We start from the raw sequence: 17,784 nt of genomic DNA on the forward strand, positions 1-17,784 counted from the left end.
CACAAGCACAAACACATGGACAAAAAATAGCAGGCAGCTGATCACGCTTGTGTATGAATGAAAGTCAGAGCCAGTTGCAGTGCTCTCCTGGGGAAACTATTGTTTAGGATCTGGTTTGTATGGCCTCACTTTAAAGATTTCCATCATCCTTCCTCTGAGCTTTACAATCGCTCAAAGGGGTCTCGCTCTACACTTAGCTTTGGCAGGAACTCCTGGTGGGAAGACTTGAAAAAACAGCGATTCTTTGTGTTGTCCTCAAAGGCAGAAATGTATTTCCTCATATACAGTGCAGAGGCCCTTAGAAGTTATATTTTGAGCTGGCCCTATATTATTTGAGTACGTCATTTCACGTTGAGCTCCATCTCAATCCCAGAAATACATATTAATATGTTTCATACTAGGTGGCCTCCTGTACACATTCCTCAGCTGAGCCTCTGACCTCTCTGTCTGGGAGCCCGAGGAGATTTTTTTTTTTTTTTAATTTCAGAGTCACTGAAATTGACTTTAATCCTGATGGGAAGTGAGAAATGTGGCTGTCAGATGCAGAATTAAGCATTTCATGTTTCTTCAAGCCTGCGTTTCTGAATTTGTGAGCGCTAAGCCACTGGACGTCTTTAATGAGAGACCACTGTTTGAGCAGCGTTTCAACATTTGTAAGCGTGAAACCACTTTTATTATTGAGACGTCAGGACCTGCTCCAGCCCTGTTTGTGGCAACAGAACCAGGTAAACTAAAATATGATCTCTTCCTAACCCTAACCAAGTGGTGTTTGTGCCTGAACCTAACCAGACTGCACGCACAGCGTTGTCACAACATGAAACTGAAATATAAACCCAAGGAAATCTAAAGTTTCGACATATCAGTGGTGGTCTGCAGAAATGGACATCGCCCACATTTATTATAGCGATTGGGTTGCTAAATGCTGCTAATATATGACGACTGAAAATACAGTTTTGGACTGATTGGTTCGACTGCGATCTCTAATCCTAAAGAATGTCCCTTAGTGGAATCCCAGGCATGTCTCTCCTGGCGTTTGGGGGAGATAATAGAGCGGCCTGCCTCTGTGCGACCGACCAGACGGGGCACAGCTTGCATAACATTCAGGGACTCGTTGGTGAAATCAGAGTTCACTCTAAAGCATAACTGGATTGCGGGGTTCAGTGGAAAGAAAGCCTCCCCTACGGTTCGGTGGGGCCTCAACTGACATAGTTTCTGCCCAGCTGTTTGGTTGCCCTCGGTGACTGATCCTGGGTCAGAATAGGTGCCATAGTTCCTGTGGAGAGGGTTGAGGTAAAATCAATGTGCGCTCAGTGGTTTTGAGTTAAAGTGGAGGCATATAGTTCACAGCAGCAGGTCGTCCCCACCCTGTAGGAGAAACCGAAGTCCGAAAAACAAAAAGAGTGGGAGTGGGAATTGTGCTGTTGTCCGTCTTTTTCCTTGAAACCGAAGTCGTTCAGACACAACATCAAACCACGATGAAAAAAGCTGACGTAAAGTTCTCGTGAAAGCTGTTTTTTTGTGTCATTGCTTTAATGCTGACATATACTGTACATCAATCACAGCTGAATTATAAAGTTGTCCCATCATGCGAGGAAACGATCTGTCACTTTCTACAAACAGTTGACTGTATAACCAAACTAATCTTCACACTCCTTCAGATGTGGAAACAGTTTGTCCCTGAGTTTGCTCCTACATTTCCTGCGGTTTTATGTTTCCTGTGATCCCCAACTTCTGTTCTCCAGACCTGCTTATAGATTAGATTGTTGTGACTGAGAATTTACAGCCTCACACACTGTGGTCGACACATCGTGTTCGCTCACTCTGCCACCGCTCAGCATCCCTGAATTAAAAAATGAGTGAGTGGCTGGAATTAGCAAGTGTCTGACCTTGAACTCAGCCCCTCTACAATCCATGGCAGGTAAATATATAAGAAGTCTGCAATGGCGTGGGAATTAAAGCACGTACCGCACATCATGTACGTATCTCTAGCCCCGTCCTGTCCACTTGAACATGAAAGGTGTTTGTGTTTGACAGAGTTTAAGTTAAGGACAAGCAGAGGACAAGCGGAGGAAGGGTGTCAACGCTGCAGCTCAAGTGGAGCTTTCCAGATGTTTTGCAAAGGATGTGAGTCCATTCTTCTTAAAGTCCAAGACAATCTTCCTTGACACAGAACAACCTCAGTGTCAACAAGATACCTTTGCCTATCACGAGAAACACACACACACACACACACATACGTGGACAAACAGCAGGCAATAAGGGGGGAAATCAGCACTTTTTATTATCTGAGTAGTATATGAGCCACTTTCAGGGAGATAACGTACATATATGCCTCATTATTTATATATCGAAGTTATATTCAGGGGTGGAATATAACTAAGTACTGGAGAACTTATTTACAGATTGTAGGTACGTCGTTTTCTCATGCAATTTTCCATTACTTTCTTCGACTCCACTACATTTCAGAGGAAAATATGGTACGTTTCACTGGTGGACCCCCACGGTCCCCCCATGTGCAAAAAAAAAAGTGCCCTCTTGGAAGCCCGTATGGTAGGTAAAACATGATAAAGTGCCCTCTGCGGTGCCCTTCAAGTGGACGAAACATGGTGAAGTGCCCTCTCTTCACTATAAATATATCACAACTTTCGGTGTGCTGGAGCCCCCTCGCATTCATGTGGTGCCCCTTTTTATTTTTTTCACCCCGGGCCCCTCAAACATCCTGAGTCCGCCACTGCCTGAGAGCTTTACTTTGTCCATATTGTTTAAAGAGTGGTGTTATTACTATTATTTAAGGAAAGTCATACCGATGACATTAAAAAACACGTCTGACCTCAAGGAGGACAACACTGAACGTCACAACTCCAGTTCATCTTGTTGTCCCTTTGTTTTCCACCGTCCTTCTCTCCCAGTTAACTCTCAGCAGGCCTCTCACTATCAGCTCCTTCCTGAACAGTTTCCTAATTGTGACTCTGAAACCACTCTGCTGATGTAAGGTCTGCCTCCGTCAGGACCTTTCCTCTGCAGTGGAATACCTCCCGCCTCCCTTTCTATCCTGTTTGGCCTTCAGCTAATAGAGTATTATTTCAGATGGTCTTCGGATGCACACTGTTAATGTGTACGGTCGTATGTTCCTTCTTTTCAAATATTAGAGATGCTATACATCATCACTGAGAGCTACTTGCATAATGAGTCTAAAATCTCGTTCAATTGTCTCCCAGTTTCCAGCTCCGGTTCCCTGCTCTATTTTGAATAATTAAGAAACACAGAGGACTCATCAAATCAAGATGTCTGAGATGAAACAGGGAGGTGGAGATCTGCCTCATTCCCCGCAGTTATCCAAACAAAGTGACGGAGATGCCCGTGGAGCACAAGCACTGCACCTGTAAGTCAATCCGGAGCAGATGTGATCTTTTCTCTCTCTGGCTGTGAGAAAAAGGAGAGTACAGTTATCATGTGCATACAGAACACCCATCATTTTGAATAGTACGTACAGGCATTAGAAGAAGACAGAAGCAGCAGCTCCTTAGATCATTTTGATCAAGATGGACTGCAGAGTATTCACAGCATGTGGGAAAGATGCAGAGTTTACAACAAGTAAACTTTATAGCCACCATGTCTTTATCAGTTAGCATGGTATGAATTAAAAGCCATCATACTGGTGGAAAGTAATATTAATATAGAGTTTTAAAGTCTTTATTAAAGCTGCAAAATCATTAAAAGAAATAAATAAATTTAAAAAAGCCACATGTTTCAGCCACTAGGTCGTCATCAGGGCTCAATACAACAAGTAAAAGGAATGTGGCCAGATCAGTCGGTGGCAATCCTCGCCTCTGATTGGCTGGTTTCCGAGCACCTGGATTGCCTTCTGGTTTTGAAGCACTTTTTTTCCGGTTTTCCAGGAGCGCCCGGCACAGTTCTTTTAATCTACATTGTACTACACAGAGGAACCTATCCTCTTTTTCCTCGTATTAAAAGGCAGCATGATGAGCAAACATCCACAATGAAACAGAGGAACAGCTGAGCAAACAGAGTGCACTTGCAAGAAAACAACCACATGTCTCCCTGGCAGTAGTTGCCATCATTTGAATGCCAAGTTGCCTTTCTTTTTTTTATCAGATAGGAGCAGCGCAACAAAGGAAATTCCATCTCCTCTAACGGATTTGGCGAAATGTCTTTCAGGCATTAAAAACATGTCCACTGACACACTGATCCAACTCTACACTGGTGACCTTTGCTTGCCGCCCGCTCTGATATTCTCATCCACTTGGCATCTCCCCAAAAGTTCAAGCGCTGAACATCCTCGACCTCTGCCAGCACCATTGTCCACGCAGAGGGGAACGAGAGTGCTGGCCCACGATTCCACCTGTTTCAGCTGTTTGGGCTATTAGGTCCAATCAGTGCTATCGTCTCCCTTTCCTGTCATGGGAAAGTGGCGTTGCCTCTGGAACAATCCCCCACCCCCACCCACCAACACTTGACCAGTGGCCAAAGGGTGGGGACGTCTATGGGGACGACCTATAATGCTTTCTTAGTTTCTCCGCGTACGTACAGCTGCCAAAAACATGTGCAATGGGAAATGTTTGACCTCCCCAAGAAGGAAGAGGGGATACATTTCCTCGCTGACCTCGCTACATGATGCTCTCAATAGTTCTAAAAAGAGTTCACATTCCTTCAGGGGTCCCTGCCAACACACATCGTACATCATCAGGACGGCTGACAGTTTTGACCTTTAAATAGGGAATATGTTTTGCTTTTGTCCTCTGACAAAAATGAGGAAGCATGAGGGAACTGTGCAAGCTAAAGTAGCTGGAAAGAGTGACAGCATGTGGAATAATTACTGTGATGTTCACCAAGCATGGGAGTAAAGCTGAAGCCAGGGGAGTCAGCCCTGTCAGATTAGGTGGTATGTTCCCATTAGAGCACTTTTTTTAACTGCAGCATTCCTCGGCACGCTTTTTCGAGAATAATTGGACGTGACACCATTTAAATAAACAGCAAAAACCAGCGACAGACATTCAATAAACTCACAGAGACGACGTTTCGACAAATTCTTATTTTTATTCAAATCACCACAACAATTCCAAATGAACCCGAATGTGTCATGTTGGAGAAACAGAGGCACAGAAATTTCAATTTTTGGCAACACAGCGAAGATAAAGAATAGGAGGAGCAGAACACGCCATTACTTTAGTTTGGTATTACGCTCATTGAACTGAGCCTGTCATCCTGCGATGCGTCCTTCGACGATGAGGGGGGTCGGAGTGGACTCCCATCATGCCTCCTTCACGTACATCCTCACCGCGATCACGTCTCCCATTATGCATTTCTGTGGGGAGAAGAGGGAGATCAGGTGAGGCGAGGTGATGGATTCCTGCATATGTTTGCAGTTTAGGGAAGAATTCAGTGTGCAGAGGCTCTTTTTACACAAGTTTCTATGATGTGTGTTTGATTTATATACAGTTAATCTTACAGTACATTCCTATTGGAGTGTCTGTGTTTGTTTCTTATGAGATGAGATAAGGCGTTTGTCCTTACAGTACTTAATTATTTTGTTCTCCTCACATAACATAAGACTTTTTTGTAGTGTAATGTCATTTTAATTAATTATTTTCATCCTAAGGTGCATGATTGCTCTCTCAGGTAGAGTGAAAACACATTAATGGTGGGAATAAGTGGTCACGAACATGTCACATTTGCATCGGCAGCATGTTTATTACAACGTAAGCATCAAATCTGACAGAAAAAGGAGGCTGTGACTTCAGGGGAAATGATGGAGGATGCAAGCGATGAGGTTCTTTTGCACAAACTAATTTCAAAGTTATACAGCCAGTCGCTCCTGGTTTTCCTACCCAGAAAAAAAAAAAGTCATGAGATGTAAAACACCTTACCGCTATCAACTTCCCATCAGTGACCTCCCTCTCGATATTTGTTTCTTTGCCATCCCAGCTCTGTTTCTGCACGAGTTTGCCGTTCTCCAGAGTCACCACGGTCTGCAGGGCAACACAACACAGACAAGCTGTTAATCCCAGCACAGAAAAGCAGGCAGAGCCCCTGACTGTGACATGACATCTCTCTCTCTCTCTCTCTCTCTCTCTCTCTCCCTCTCTCTTTTATTTGTTTCTGCTCTCAGACCACACTAACCCTTGTCTTCCTGTCGTCGGCGGTGGTCTCTTCAAATGGTTCGTTGAGCTTGAACTTGATTTCAGTAGTTTTGAAGGTGCTCTGGGTCTTCATGCATACAATCCCCTGATCGTCCACGGTCACCACCAGATTGGGTTTGGTCCTGTTGCCCACCTGCCGGGTCGCAAATCCCACACCTGCAGAAAAACACATAGAGTAATACAACTGCACTTTATCAACATGACTGCAGATGATTCCTATAATACATGTCAGATGCTATGCGTATCAAAAAGCAGCATATCCGACATGAAATCAACATGTTAGACGTCACACAAAAAAAAAAAAAAAAAAAAAAAAAAGTTATCATGAATTAAACAATTAGCAACTGTCAAGCTAGCTCAAACTGCACACCCTCCTACCAATTGCCTTCATGTAGTCGTCAAAGTTCTCGCTGGAAATCATCTTCCACGTCCCGACAAACTTCTCGACCATTTTTGCAGGTTTTTCTGGTGTGATATCCTCAACAACGACAAGAACAAGCAGCGGAGTGACTCTGGGTTCAACTCTCCTCCACTGTGGGAACAGACTCGTTTTTAAAGGGCCAGCCCGACGTCCAGCGACGCGGCGGGAGCCAATCACAGCCCGCTACGTCACATGACGGAACGTGGAGATCCCGCCTCCAGCCTCACTAGCTGCTAGCATCCCTGACTTAATGAGTTTTCTCATAAATGAGCAGTTAGATTGTCATTTTTCCCCAAAAAACGTCACATCTTCATGCGCTTTTAATTAATATTTTAAGCTGAATGTGTGTGTTTCACCACTCTGCATCATTAAATGTCAATTATTATTAAAAATGTAATAATAATATGATTATTTTGTTAGCATGCAGCAACAACACATCCAATGAGCCTTAAGCAAGTAGCACACTGTCAATTATAACACATTAAACACATCTGGGTTGCCAGGTTGGGAAAAATCCCTCTGTTTTAACCACTTTTGCAGACAATCCCAGACCAAAAGGCATATTTTAACAACTCAACATTTACAAACTGCAAACTAAATGATTAAAAACCCTTTGAATGATTTACTAACATGCATGTTGCAGACTTAATGGTTTGTTAGACAGTGAATAAACCCATTAGCATTTCATGATGGATTAGTAACATTCATATCTGTTAATGTAGAATTATTAATGGCTACAACTGATCTGTAAAGCCTGAATCAATTATTAACTAATTAGGCCATTAGTTACAACTTGTGAAACGTTTCACATTAGGCCGTGGTAGGTATTTTAGTTCCCAGTATAGTAGAAAACATTTAAGTTATTTAGCTTCTGAACGGCAAGCCCCATTTAAAAAAACATGGCTGTAATTACAGTGCATCCATGGAGAAAACCAGTGAAGCTACAGATGCTAATGAAACAGAGGGTAGCAAACAGAGAGGACTGGATTTCAGTTATCTATAACTGGGTGAAAGGTTTTTTTCTTTTCAGTGCATCTGAGACTCTGTGCCAAATTACATTCAGGCCTGCTGTGTCAAAGGTTGGAGCTTGCATAATGTTCTCTCAAACGCTGGAATGGTCTCTTTTATCAGGAAAATGTCACATTATGCAAGGACACACCATGAACCGGTACTGATCACAGCACGTTCTTACAGCGTTTCAACTGATGTATTTAACAAGGAGGAAATAAGCATGATGCATAAGCTGATGGGGCTCCTGGTGAAACTATTTCCCCCTAACATGAGAGTGCAACGCTTTTTCACTTTAACAGTAGAAACATCTGGTGACAGCAAAGAACATCTGGTCTTTAAATGGCTGAGGAATCTAAAATGTGTCATCCGAGTAGTAACTGACTCAATATCACGCCGTTGAAATTACATCACATTACTCAAGGAGTAGCTTCAGTAAGTCAAAGGTCAATTCACATCAGGACCAACATACTTAAATGAAAATCTTTAATTATAAACATCCAAGAATATACACATAAATACAGATAAATTCACACATGTAACATGAGGCTCATCATTTCTTTGCTGCAGTTTTTGCCTGTGGATCCTTGGATGTGCACCGGGACTGAAATGCACTCAGCATTTCCCTGCTGGTCAACTTTGCCCCCTTCATCACCAGCCTGTCTCCATCCACTGTAGAGGAGAACGACAAAGACACAATGAGATGACTCAGAAAGCCACAATGACTGATCTCTGTGTAAAAGGGAGTACAAGAAGGAAAAAGGTGAAAAGTTAACTCTGTGCAAAAGTGAAGGGGCACACAATGGACCACATCCTTATAATGTTCTGCTGAACTATGGCAGACATTTTTACTTTTGGTAAATACTTGACTCATGTGCGTGGGTGGTACATACTACGTAATATCAGGCAGCAACAACAGCAACATGAAATTCCAAGACCAGGTCACACAGTCCTGAGTATATCCAACGTGTTGTGATGCATGTAGAGAGCCACATTTTTACAGCCTTTTCCCAATTACACCCACCAGTACACCACAGTGGTTTCACTGGATCAAGTTCATTTATATATACAGTATATCACCTCACAACACAGACATACGTCAGGGGACTTTTTAAATCCAGAGCCCACATGGACCCACTGTAACTCAAAATTAAAACAGGTCAATACGTTGAGCTTGAAGTGAAGTGGATAACTCCTAAAGGGTCTGCAGTATCTTCTCGCTCCTTTAACATTAAAATAATAATCAAATAATCAATCAATGGCAAGTCTGAGGAGATCAATATGTCAGAATGTAATTTCTGGTTTCTCCAGAAACATTGCGATGCCTTTAGTTTTAGTTTTTCTTGTGACCATCTCTCTCTAACTCTGTCTCTCTCTCTCTCTCTCAGCCAAAACTTCCAAAATGTGTTAGTGTTAAAATTAAGTTAAAGGTGCAATTTGTAAGATAGTTGATTGTCTAGTCTCGCTCAAAGGTCGTCAAATCACTGACGCTTTGGGCTGGTGGCCGGCCCGACCAACCAACACCAAATCATGAGTACTTGGTGACCTTTGAATGAGACTCAACGATAACCTTTCTTCCTTCAGAATTGCTTTTCGCACCTTTAATATCATCCGCATGAGGTTTTACAGATGCAAAATTCAACATTCTCCACACATTCAACACTCCACCTTACACGTGTGAGAACAATTCGAGAAATTTTGCCATAAAAATCTACTATATCTTCTTACACAGATTTGAATGTGGTAAAGTAATACTTACAATAAGTAATATCCACGACAGGTTCAGCGTTGTCGTGTTTCACGGTGGTTACCACTTCACAGTTCATGTTGGTCGATCTGGCCTTCTCTGAGCCCACCATGGCCAGGAACTCCCTGTGGGGCAACGAGAGCATACGACAGACTATTTACATTAAGTACATTTATCAAAGTACTTCACTTTAGTAGAATTTTGAGGTACCATTTTTGTCTACTTTACACTTCAGTTTGAAATGGAGTATTTTTACAATGTGGTATTGCAACATTTACTTGAGTAATGGATCAGAACAGCTCTTCCTCTGCTGCTTTAATGATATGATAGTAGACCGGAGCTCAACAATAACGATTGCCCGATTGGTGCGACCGGTGCAAATAAGATGCAACATGGGGCAAGTAAAATGAGCAACTCGCACTCCAGAATCAGTCAGTGGTTAATGAAAGAACTAAATGCATTGTATTTTCCAAAGCTAATGATAATGTAGCAAAGGAGTGTGCCATCTCGTTTCTTTCTCATCTCTGTTGAACACTGCTGTGGAAAGTGCAGTACATTAGCATTGAGGGAGCAGCAGTTGCCAATTTTGATGCGGAGTGTGTTGTGCAAAGGTGACTGTCAGCAGGGCAGAGAGCACGTCGGACGTAATTAAGATTTGAATTGGTATGATTTAATTAGGTTTTAAGTTGTGAAGCATCTGCTGTAGCCTGTACTTTCACTCACTCACTGTTAACGCATCTATGTCTGTGGAGAAGGAGCGGGGAGTGTCATACCATTTTCGATTCAACACTGTGTCTTCAGTCCTTGTTGTTACTTGATTGTCACTAACATATAATAACGTAAAAATTGACTTCAGAAAAGGAGATTTCTACCCAACTGCGTGAGTAAAACAATACATTAATGTTGAACCCTGTAGAGACAATGGTTGCTCACATATAGGGCTTACATCTTGCATCATACTAAACACAAAACTAAAACAGGTTTTATTTTGGATTCTATTAAAGTTGTGCAAAGGTTAAAGGGCCTACCAAAACAGGTGTTTTCATTTGTTGTGCTTTATTAGACCTGATATGATGACTGTGGGTGGAAGAGGGTACCCCAAAATTTTAAGATGTCCTATAATTCCAATATAAAACAGCTGTGTTGGTGTGCAGATACATTTTACACCATTTAATCTTAATAAATCACTTCTTATACTGTGCAGGTCAGCATGGCAGGTAAATATAAACGTGATTTGGCTGTATTAAAACACAGTTGAGTCTTTTCAAGCAGCAGGTAGCGTTATCAAAGACAAATAGGTAAGACAAAATCCTGGGACGACAACACAAACTGTCTACAGCCACATCCCAGGCTTCAATCATCCCACTACACAATAACAAGATATTAGCTAGCTAACTAAAATACAGCCTGAAGACTGTAGCGGCTAGTTAGCTAACATAGCTAGCTCATCTTGTAGCAGCGACTGCCGTTTGGAAACGGTTTATCCACAGTCTCCGTGACTTTCCCCACACAGCAGCACATTAAAACACACACTTCTTACCGTGTGGACCGGACATTAGACTCAAACGGAGAAAACTGAATCGCTATTTTCTTCACAGCCTTCAAAACCACGGTCGCCTTTCTGGGAGCCGCCATGTTTGATATTGTGACCTCCGCGGTGACGTAGAATGGCGCCTCTCGTGTGAGCCACTAGGGGGCGCCAGAGGATAAAGCGCTCACCAGTGTCAGGTGGCTGAGAGGGAAACTGGTAGAAATAAGGCACAAAATGTCACAAACTGCCAGTGGATTTTATTTGAGCCATGCCTACCTCATACATTTAGCTTTATCTGGTTATAACGATAGTGATAATGATGATTCAGGTTATATTTTTAAACCTGTTCATTAGTTCAGTCTGTATTTAGACCTCATCCTCTGCCACTTGTCATATTTTCAACCTCCACCTCCACAGTTCCCTTAACCTGCAGGCTCATGAAAGTCAAAAATGTGTTTTCCTGCCTTACAATCCCTCAAAACTGTCTTGTATCTGCTCTCCGAGAGTGGGCGCATTAACATTTGTGAGGTGAGGCGTTGAATTTATTGGCTGCAACGCTGTGTGTCTTATGTGTAAATGCATTTCCAACATGGGGTCCAGAGAAGGTGTTATTTATAGTGAGATCGGTCGTTTGGGCGTTGAGTATCGGCTTCTGCAGGTGTCGTGTTGTTCAACTGCATTCCTGCTCTCTCCTGTAATGTCAGGTGTCTCTGCAAGCTCACAGAGATAGTTAATAAATAACAGTAGTAGTGAGATTAACAGTCTTTATATGGGGGGTTTTAAATGCAACACAAGTAGAGATATGCAGCCTAAACAGCAACAACTCGCTCATAATGGCATGACAGAGCTCATTAAAGCCAGCTCGCAGGGAAAGTGACTGTGGCACCTCCCTGTAATCATCTGACAAACGATGTCACAGGGCAGAATTACGTTAGGAGAGGACGAGCAGAGGGGTCTGTCAGGCACTAAGTCAATAAAGGAGGTGCTGCTCTCCAAATAGACAATCAAACAGACACATCTCATAATCAAATAGACCAGGATGGGGAAAATGGTCCCCAGCTACTGCTGCTTCCTGCACTCAGCAGATGAAAAAAAAAAAGGTCAAAAGCCTGTCAGGGTATAAAAACATGTCAGAAATGGAAATGCATTTGAATTTTGACTGTGTTAGCGCTTCAGTCGTGTGTAATTAGGGCATGAATTGCTTCAGTAATGGAGGAGTTCTCGCAGCATGAAATCAAAACAACAATTATGCACTTCTTGCAATGAAGGCTGTCAAATTTGATTTTCATAGTTGAAGGTAGAACCTCGTGCCTGTGTTTCGTCAGCAGTTCCAGTATATTTTCTCAATAAACTTATAATTAAAGGGTAACTCCACCTATTTTACACATTAAAATCTGTTTACAGGTCTTGAGGAGTATCACTGCATATGTGAAAAAAGTAGTGTAAAGCCTTTTGTGGCCCCAGTGGAAGCTGTATGTATTCTGATAAAATGCCTCCAGTGATGTCATTGAGAAGCTCATATGTATTGTGGGTAATGTAGGCGTCAGGAAACATTGCACTCCTATCACACTGTTGGAGTATAGAAAGTTTAAAAACAAATGCTCAAAATCAATACGGCAGACGCAGAGATATTAACTCTTTTATTCCAGGCTTTCTTCTTCCTTTTTTCAAAACCTGCTGCCTACATTACCCACAATGCACTTAAACTAAACTACCTAAACTTAAAGGGTAACTCCCCAAATTTTGCATATTAAAGTGAATTTACAGGTCTTGTAAGTTTTACTGCATGAAAAAAGTAGTATAAAGCCTTTCGTGGCAGATCACACGCAGCTTCCTCTGGAGCCGCAAAATGCTTTGTACTACTTTTTTTTGGTGGAGTGATCCTTTAAGTTGCATTAACTGTCTTTTTTTTAAAAAAAAGATATTACACTGCATACTAATCTTGTTAAAAAAACAAAACTTAAGCATTGTGTTCTTACTTCCCTGTCCTCTGGTCAGCGACGCTGGGTATTTATAGACACCCTGTTTTCAGGGCGTGTGAAGAACAAACGTGTTTTTCTCGGATCAGCACACCCCAGAGCTTGCACAATTTATCCTAACTTCAGCACGCCTCAAGTCTCTTTCCTGAGCGACCGACAGTCCGACCCAGCCTGTGACAGTTTGACAGTGGAGGCACGGGGCTCCAAATTTAGACACACGGATACTGAGAGGCAGAAGCATTTCCTATAAACTCCCCACACCCACTACAACACACAAAGATACTTATTAAGTAGCCGCACTGTAAGTCCAGGAATAAGAAAGTGGGGAGGAGGGCGCTCAGAAACAATGAAAGCTCAAGGGGACTGTTGACCTCAAAGAAAACATGAGTATTGTCCTGGTGAAAGGGATTTCATCTATCAAGTTCTGTTCCTGTGCACGATAATAAGTTAAGAAATGATCTTCCAATGCAACTCTGGTGTTTAGCATGTTCTGCCTGTGACCTTTTGAAAACTTAGTGCTGCTCGTGTTATGAGAGTGTTAAACATGGAGTTGCACCGGGAGACATTATAACAATGTATGTGAGATGGGAAATACCAGTGCAGTTGCAGGAAAGGTATTTCCCCCTCGAGAGCAGCACAGCATTCATTACACCAGTCAGTATTCAGAATCTGGCTCTCTGAGGAGCTCCCAGAAGTCCTCAGGGTTTCCCCCCGGGGGTGTGAAGAACATGAATTCACAGCATCACTGACTAAGACTGATCGTAATAAACAGGAGTGCACTAGTTTTATGCTTCTCTCTGCATGTGAGCTGTAACTGAACATGTTACCCATAAATCATAAGGTCATTATCAGACAAAGTATTTTTGTGTGTTGAGCCCCGCGAGGCAAACTGTGCTGGTTTCAAGTGCCTGTGTTGTAAACAACAAGCCTCAATAAAGCTTTTTGGGTTTGTGAAGGAGGAAATGAGGAGTCTCAGGGAAATACTTTTTACTCCACTGCGTTTATTTGAATACTTTAGTTACTAGTTACTTTGCAGATTGCATGCTGCATTAAAGCCAAAGTTAAAACTTTTATTTTTTTAAATTACATATGGTCAAAGAGTTACATCCCAGTTGAAGACAGCACAATTTAGGAAAGAGGAAAAAAGAGGTGATAAAAACAAAGGAATAAACAGACAAAACAAAAAATATGAAAAAGCCCTGATAATGAATTAAGCAATGAATTGATTTACTTTATTGACATTTAGAGAAAACACACATTTTGGTGATGAAAAAAATGTATATTTTATATTTATAAATAGAAGTAAACATATGTATAATTTACTTTTACTTGCTTAACATTTAATATGAGATACACTTTTACTGAAGTGCTTCCCGTGGGTGACTTTTACTTTAAATATTTCAACACATCTTCACTTTTACGCAAATATCTCTTATTTTTTTCTACATGTAGTCCACTGGAGACAAAAAAACCCCCAAACATTTATCTTTTAAAGAAAATTAACTGTCTCTAAAAGTCCCCTCATCCCTAGCCAGTGGCCACCTTTGTATTTCAGCACTTCTGGGACTTCTCAGTAAAGTTAGAGCCACCGCGGACTACATCTCCCAGGAAGCTTTGCGCGGCAGCTCTCCAGCACTCCTCCTCCTCCTCCTCCCAGCAGCGTCCAGGCTGCCGGAGCTCAGAGCGGAGCGGCAGACTGATGAGCAGCTCCGCGTCTCCGTCACGTCCAGAAAATGTGCGCAGGCTGAAGAAGGAGTCTCATCTCCGGTCACACGCGCCAAACATCGCTCTGACTTGTTTCATGCAGCAGCGGAGGAGGAGGAGGAGGAAGCTTCAGACGGAGGAGAAGAAACAAACCCAACAACCACTTTGTGTGACTGCCGACGGCTGCGGAGAGTCGTCTCTCTCTGGTAGGAGCTCGTTTTTTTTTTTACAGCTGTGTGTGTGAAAGTTGTCGTCTTCTTTATCCATCCTGCCACTGCTGCACTGCTGAGGGTGTGTGTTAGTGTGTGTGTGTGTGTGTGTGTGCGCGCGCGGAGGGAAACTTCACTGACAGTGTGTGTAGTAGTTGAGACTGCGGCAGCCTCGGTGGTCGCAATGTGAAGCCTAATGTGAGAAGCGGTGACAGTCGACTTGTTGCCTTCCACTTGAACCTTTGTGTTTCCTGTTAATGTAAAACAGAGAAATGACCCTGATATCAGCCCTCTCTCTCTCTCTCTCTCTCTCTCTCTCTCTCTCTCTTCATTTGGTCAAGGCTGCTGCATTAGGTTCATTTGTCTTAAAGGTGCAATATGTAATTTTTTTTTTTTTGTCGGAAAGAGCTTCCTCAGCTAAACAAACAACTCTTTGTTTTCACAACTGAATAAACCGATTAAACAAACCGACCTTAAATGATGGCACGTTTCACTTTGTTTATATGTGGCGGACCCTGCCACCTTCTCTAGCTTCAAACAGTGTTCTGGGGACCTTATTTTCCTCTGAGAACAGCTTCTTTATTCACCCATGGAAAAAATATGAATTATAGATATTCAAATTTTGAGCTTGAATTTCTTTGTCCAAAACTAGTGTCCATGCAAAATGTAAGAACAGGCCGCCTGTCAAATTCATACTCAAAACAAACATTGCACCAAAGTATCCCCTAACTGTAGCCGCCGTTAGCTCATTTAGCCGTGCATCTAGCGGTCTAGACTGGGAGCACCAGGTGTGTGTTGGTGTTTACACCGCTAGCACAGGAGCTTTGGTTGATAATTGTCGTTAATTTTTGAACGTTTTCAACTACAATTCTTACATATTGCACCTTTAAGGGCCGAGAACAGAGATTATGACTTTCAGTGATATTAATGGACTCACACTTGAGGATAAAATGTCTGTATTATCGTCTCATCTTTGTTTTCACGTGTGAATTTTTGTGTTTTCTTCCTCATTTGCTCACCACAACCTTTCTGGGAAAATATCTGATCATCGTCGTTAAAGTGAGATAGGCCTGTACTTGTTGGTCGGATGCAAATCAACTTCCCCACAGTGACAGACAGATAGACAGGTTTTAATCGCAGACAGGCACCCACACCCACACATACACACACACACACACACACACACACACGCATGTGGGCTACCACCATATACTGTATGAATGATGGTCGTGTGTGTGTTGCACAGCCCTCTGGTTAACCTCAGACGTGCTTAAACAGCACCGTCCTCGCCGACACTGACAAGTACATGACATCTCCTTCTGTAAGTCCATGCACACACCAACATGTGTGATGCGCGATGAAGCACACACACACGTATTCTCCACCCGTCTCCCTCTGTAATTGTGAATTTCATCTCTGCTGACCTGCCAAATAAATAAACACCCCTTTTTTCACACTCTGTCAGTTCTCCTTGAGTTGCCCCCCCCCCATCACACACACACACAGACACACACACACACACACACTCACACACACACCCATGGGCACACAGCGCCAAATGCCACCAATAGAAACCCCCCCTCTCTCTCCTCCCTCAGTCTGTGCTGATGTTGTTGAATAGGAACTGTTGGCAGCCCATCTACCCTGCAGCGGACTGGCTTTCACAGAAGTTGACATTCACTTCAGCAAACACAGTTTGCGCTTTGTTTTATAAGCTTCCCTTTGCTTTCTCTGCACTTCCTCCTGTTTTACGCTTAAACATTAATGAATTTGGTATTTCCCTGACATCTCTTAATAGGAACACGGTAAATAAACAGCCGCCGCTCGGCCCGAAACTGGCAGCGGTTGTGATTTGAATCCTAAATGTGTAACCGAGCCTGAAACGAGCGCAGGGTTCCTTGTGCAAACATCGCACGACGGCCACGGGATTCAAACGATCCCCTGAAAAATCCCCCAAATGCTCACCAATGCTTTGTTGTCATTGTATTGTGTCGCTGACAGTCTTTTGCAGCTCAGAACAGCCACATGTCAGGGTCAGAGCTGGATGTCAATATGTGACTGAATCTCTTGTCACTCTCTCACAGATGCCAGAGTGAGAGGACAGCAGCACGCCAAATGCTTTGTGACAATTTTAACTTCAGAGTATTCATAGCACGCTGCTAATGCTGGTATTTGGATGGAGACGAGGCCGGGGACGTGCAGCTGTTGCACGTAAGAAGGGAGATGAGTGAGGAGCCAAAAGGGCCAAGAGAGCGTTCACCAGCGACAGAGTTTGTCTCTTTGGGGAGCCTTTTGTTCAACCGCCCCTTAATTGAAAAGATCGGCACTCAAGCTGTCCAAACATTTTCCTCAGACTATCCACACTGCGCAGCTTTCGAGTTTTTTGTCTGCTCTGTTTCTAGTTTTCAGTGGGAAGCTGGAGTCAGCAGCCGGTCAGCTTAGCTTAGCTTAAAGACTGGAAATGGGGAGGAACAGCTCGACTGGCACTGTCCAAAGCCTAGCAGCACCTTTGACACGTTCTAGATATTAACACAATGTATCTTGTTTGTTTATTGGTACAGAGCCCAAAGCTAGAAAATGTCAAGTTGCGTTTATTGCCGAGCAACCAGCAGCCGAAACTCCAGGAAGTCACTGCTCCTGGCCAACAAAACCGTCTGGCGCACAACCCCCTCCGAAAATCACCACTTGTCATTTTTATACTCCAGTTTTTGGACAGATAAGACAGAAGAGATTAGGGTCGAGCCGATGGACGACTACCGAGCCCTGTAGCATCGTAGCATCATGATATAAAAGGCCCCCCCAGCAGAGAGCACAAAAAAGTAGTGCGTCCCCTCAGAGTTGCCGTAAGTCAGGAGTTGTCGGTGTTTGTGACATGTGGGAGAGGAAATAACAAGAAGTTTGTCGCCGCTCAATGCGCTAACGTTACGTCTGCATGTCTGAGAGCTGACTTCCTCCGCTGGTGACAAGAGATGTTTTTTTTTCCCCGGCTGGGTGGAGGTTGCTGTCAGAACAACAGTGGTAAAC

The 17,784-nt window shown here is 43.0% G+C and overlaps 3 protein-coding genes across 3 annotated transcripts in view; 1 reads left to right on the top strand and 2 right to left on the bottom strand.

Moving 5' to 3' along the window:
- Positions 1–5,038: 5,038 nt before the first annotated feature.
- On the bottom strand, positions 5,039–6,699 carry fabp4a (fatty acid binding protein 4a). The gene is made up of 4 exons (XM_084378940.1): positions 6,540–6,699; positions 6,142–6,317; positions 5,889–5,990; positions 5,039–5,326 (listed from the first exon to the last, which is right to left on the bottom strand). Exons 1-4 carry the CDS (start codon positions 6,610–6,612, stop codon positions 5,273–5,275), a joined length of 405 nt encoding a protein of 134 aa, XP_084235066.1. The 5' UTR covers positions 6,613–6,699; the 3' UTR covers positions 5,039–5,272.
- A 1,363-nt stretch (positions 6,700–8,062) lies between these two features.
- mrpl53 (mitochondrial ribosomal protein L53) lies at positions 8,063–11,029 on the bottom strand. The gene is made up of 3 exons (XM_084379145.1): positions 10,878–11,029; positions 9,350–9,462; positions 8,063–8,262 (listed from the first exon to the last, which is right to left on the bottom strand). The coding sequence occupies exons 1-3, from the start codon at positions 10,970–10,972 to the stop codon at positions 8,144–8,146; spliced, it is 327 nt and encodes a 108-aa protein (XP_084235271.1). The 5' UTR covers positions 10,973–11,029; the 3' UTR covers positions 8,063–8,143.
- A 3,477-nt stretch (positions 11,030–14,506) lies between these two features.
- pag1 (phosphoprotein membrane anchor with glycosphingolipid microdomains 1) overlaps positions 14,507–17,784 on the top strand; it is a 53,216-nt gene continuing 49,938 nt past the window's right edge. Inside the window, exon 1 of the mRNA XM_084380387.1 lies at positions 14,507–14,757. The gene's annotated coding sequence lies outside the window, so the exon portion shown is untranslated. The remainder of the gene's footprint in view (positions 14,758–17,784) is intronic.

This window comes from Pagrus pagrus (genome assembly GCF_965226575.1).
Source record: "Pagrus pagrus genome assembly, chromosome: 17".
Taxonomy (NCBI): domain Eukaryota; kingdom Metazoa; phylum Chordata; class Actinopteri; order Spariformes; family Sparidae; genus Pagrus; species Pagrus pagrus.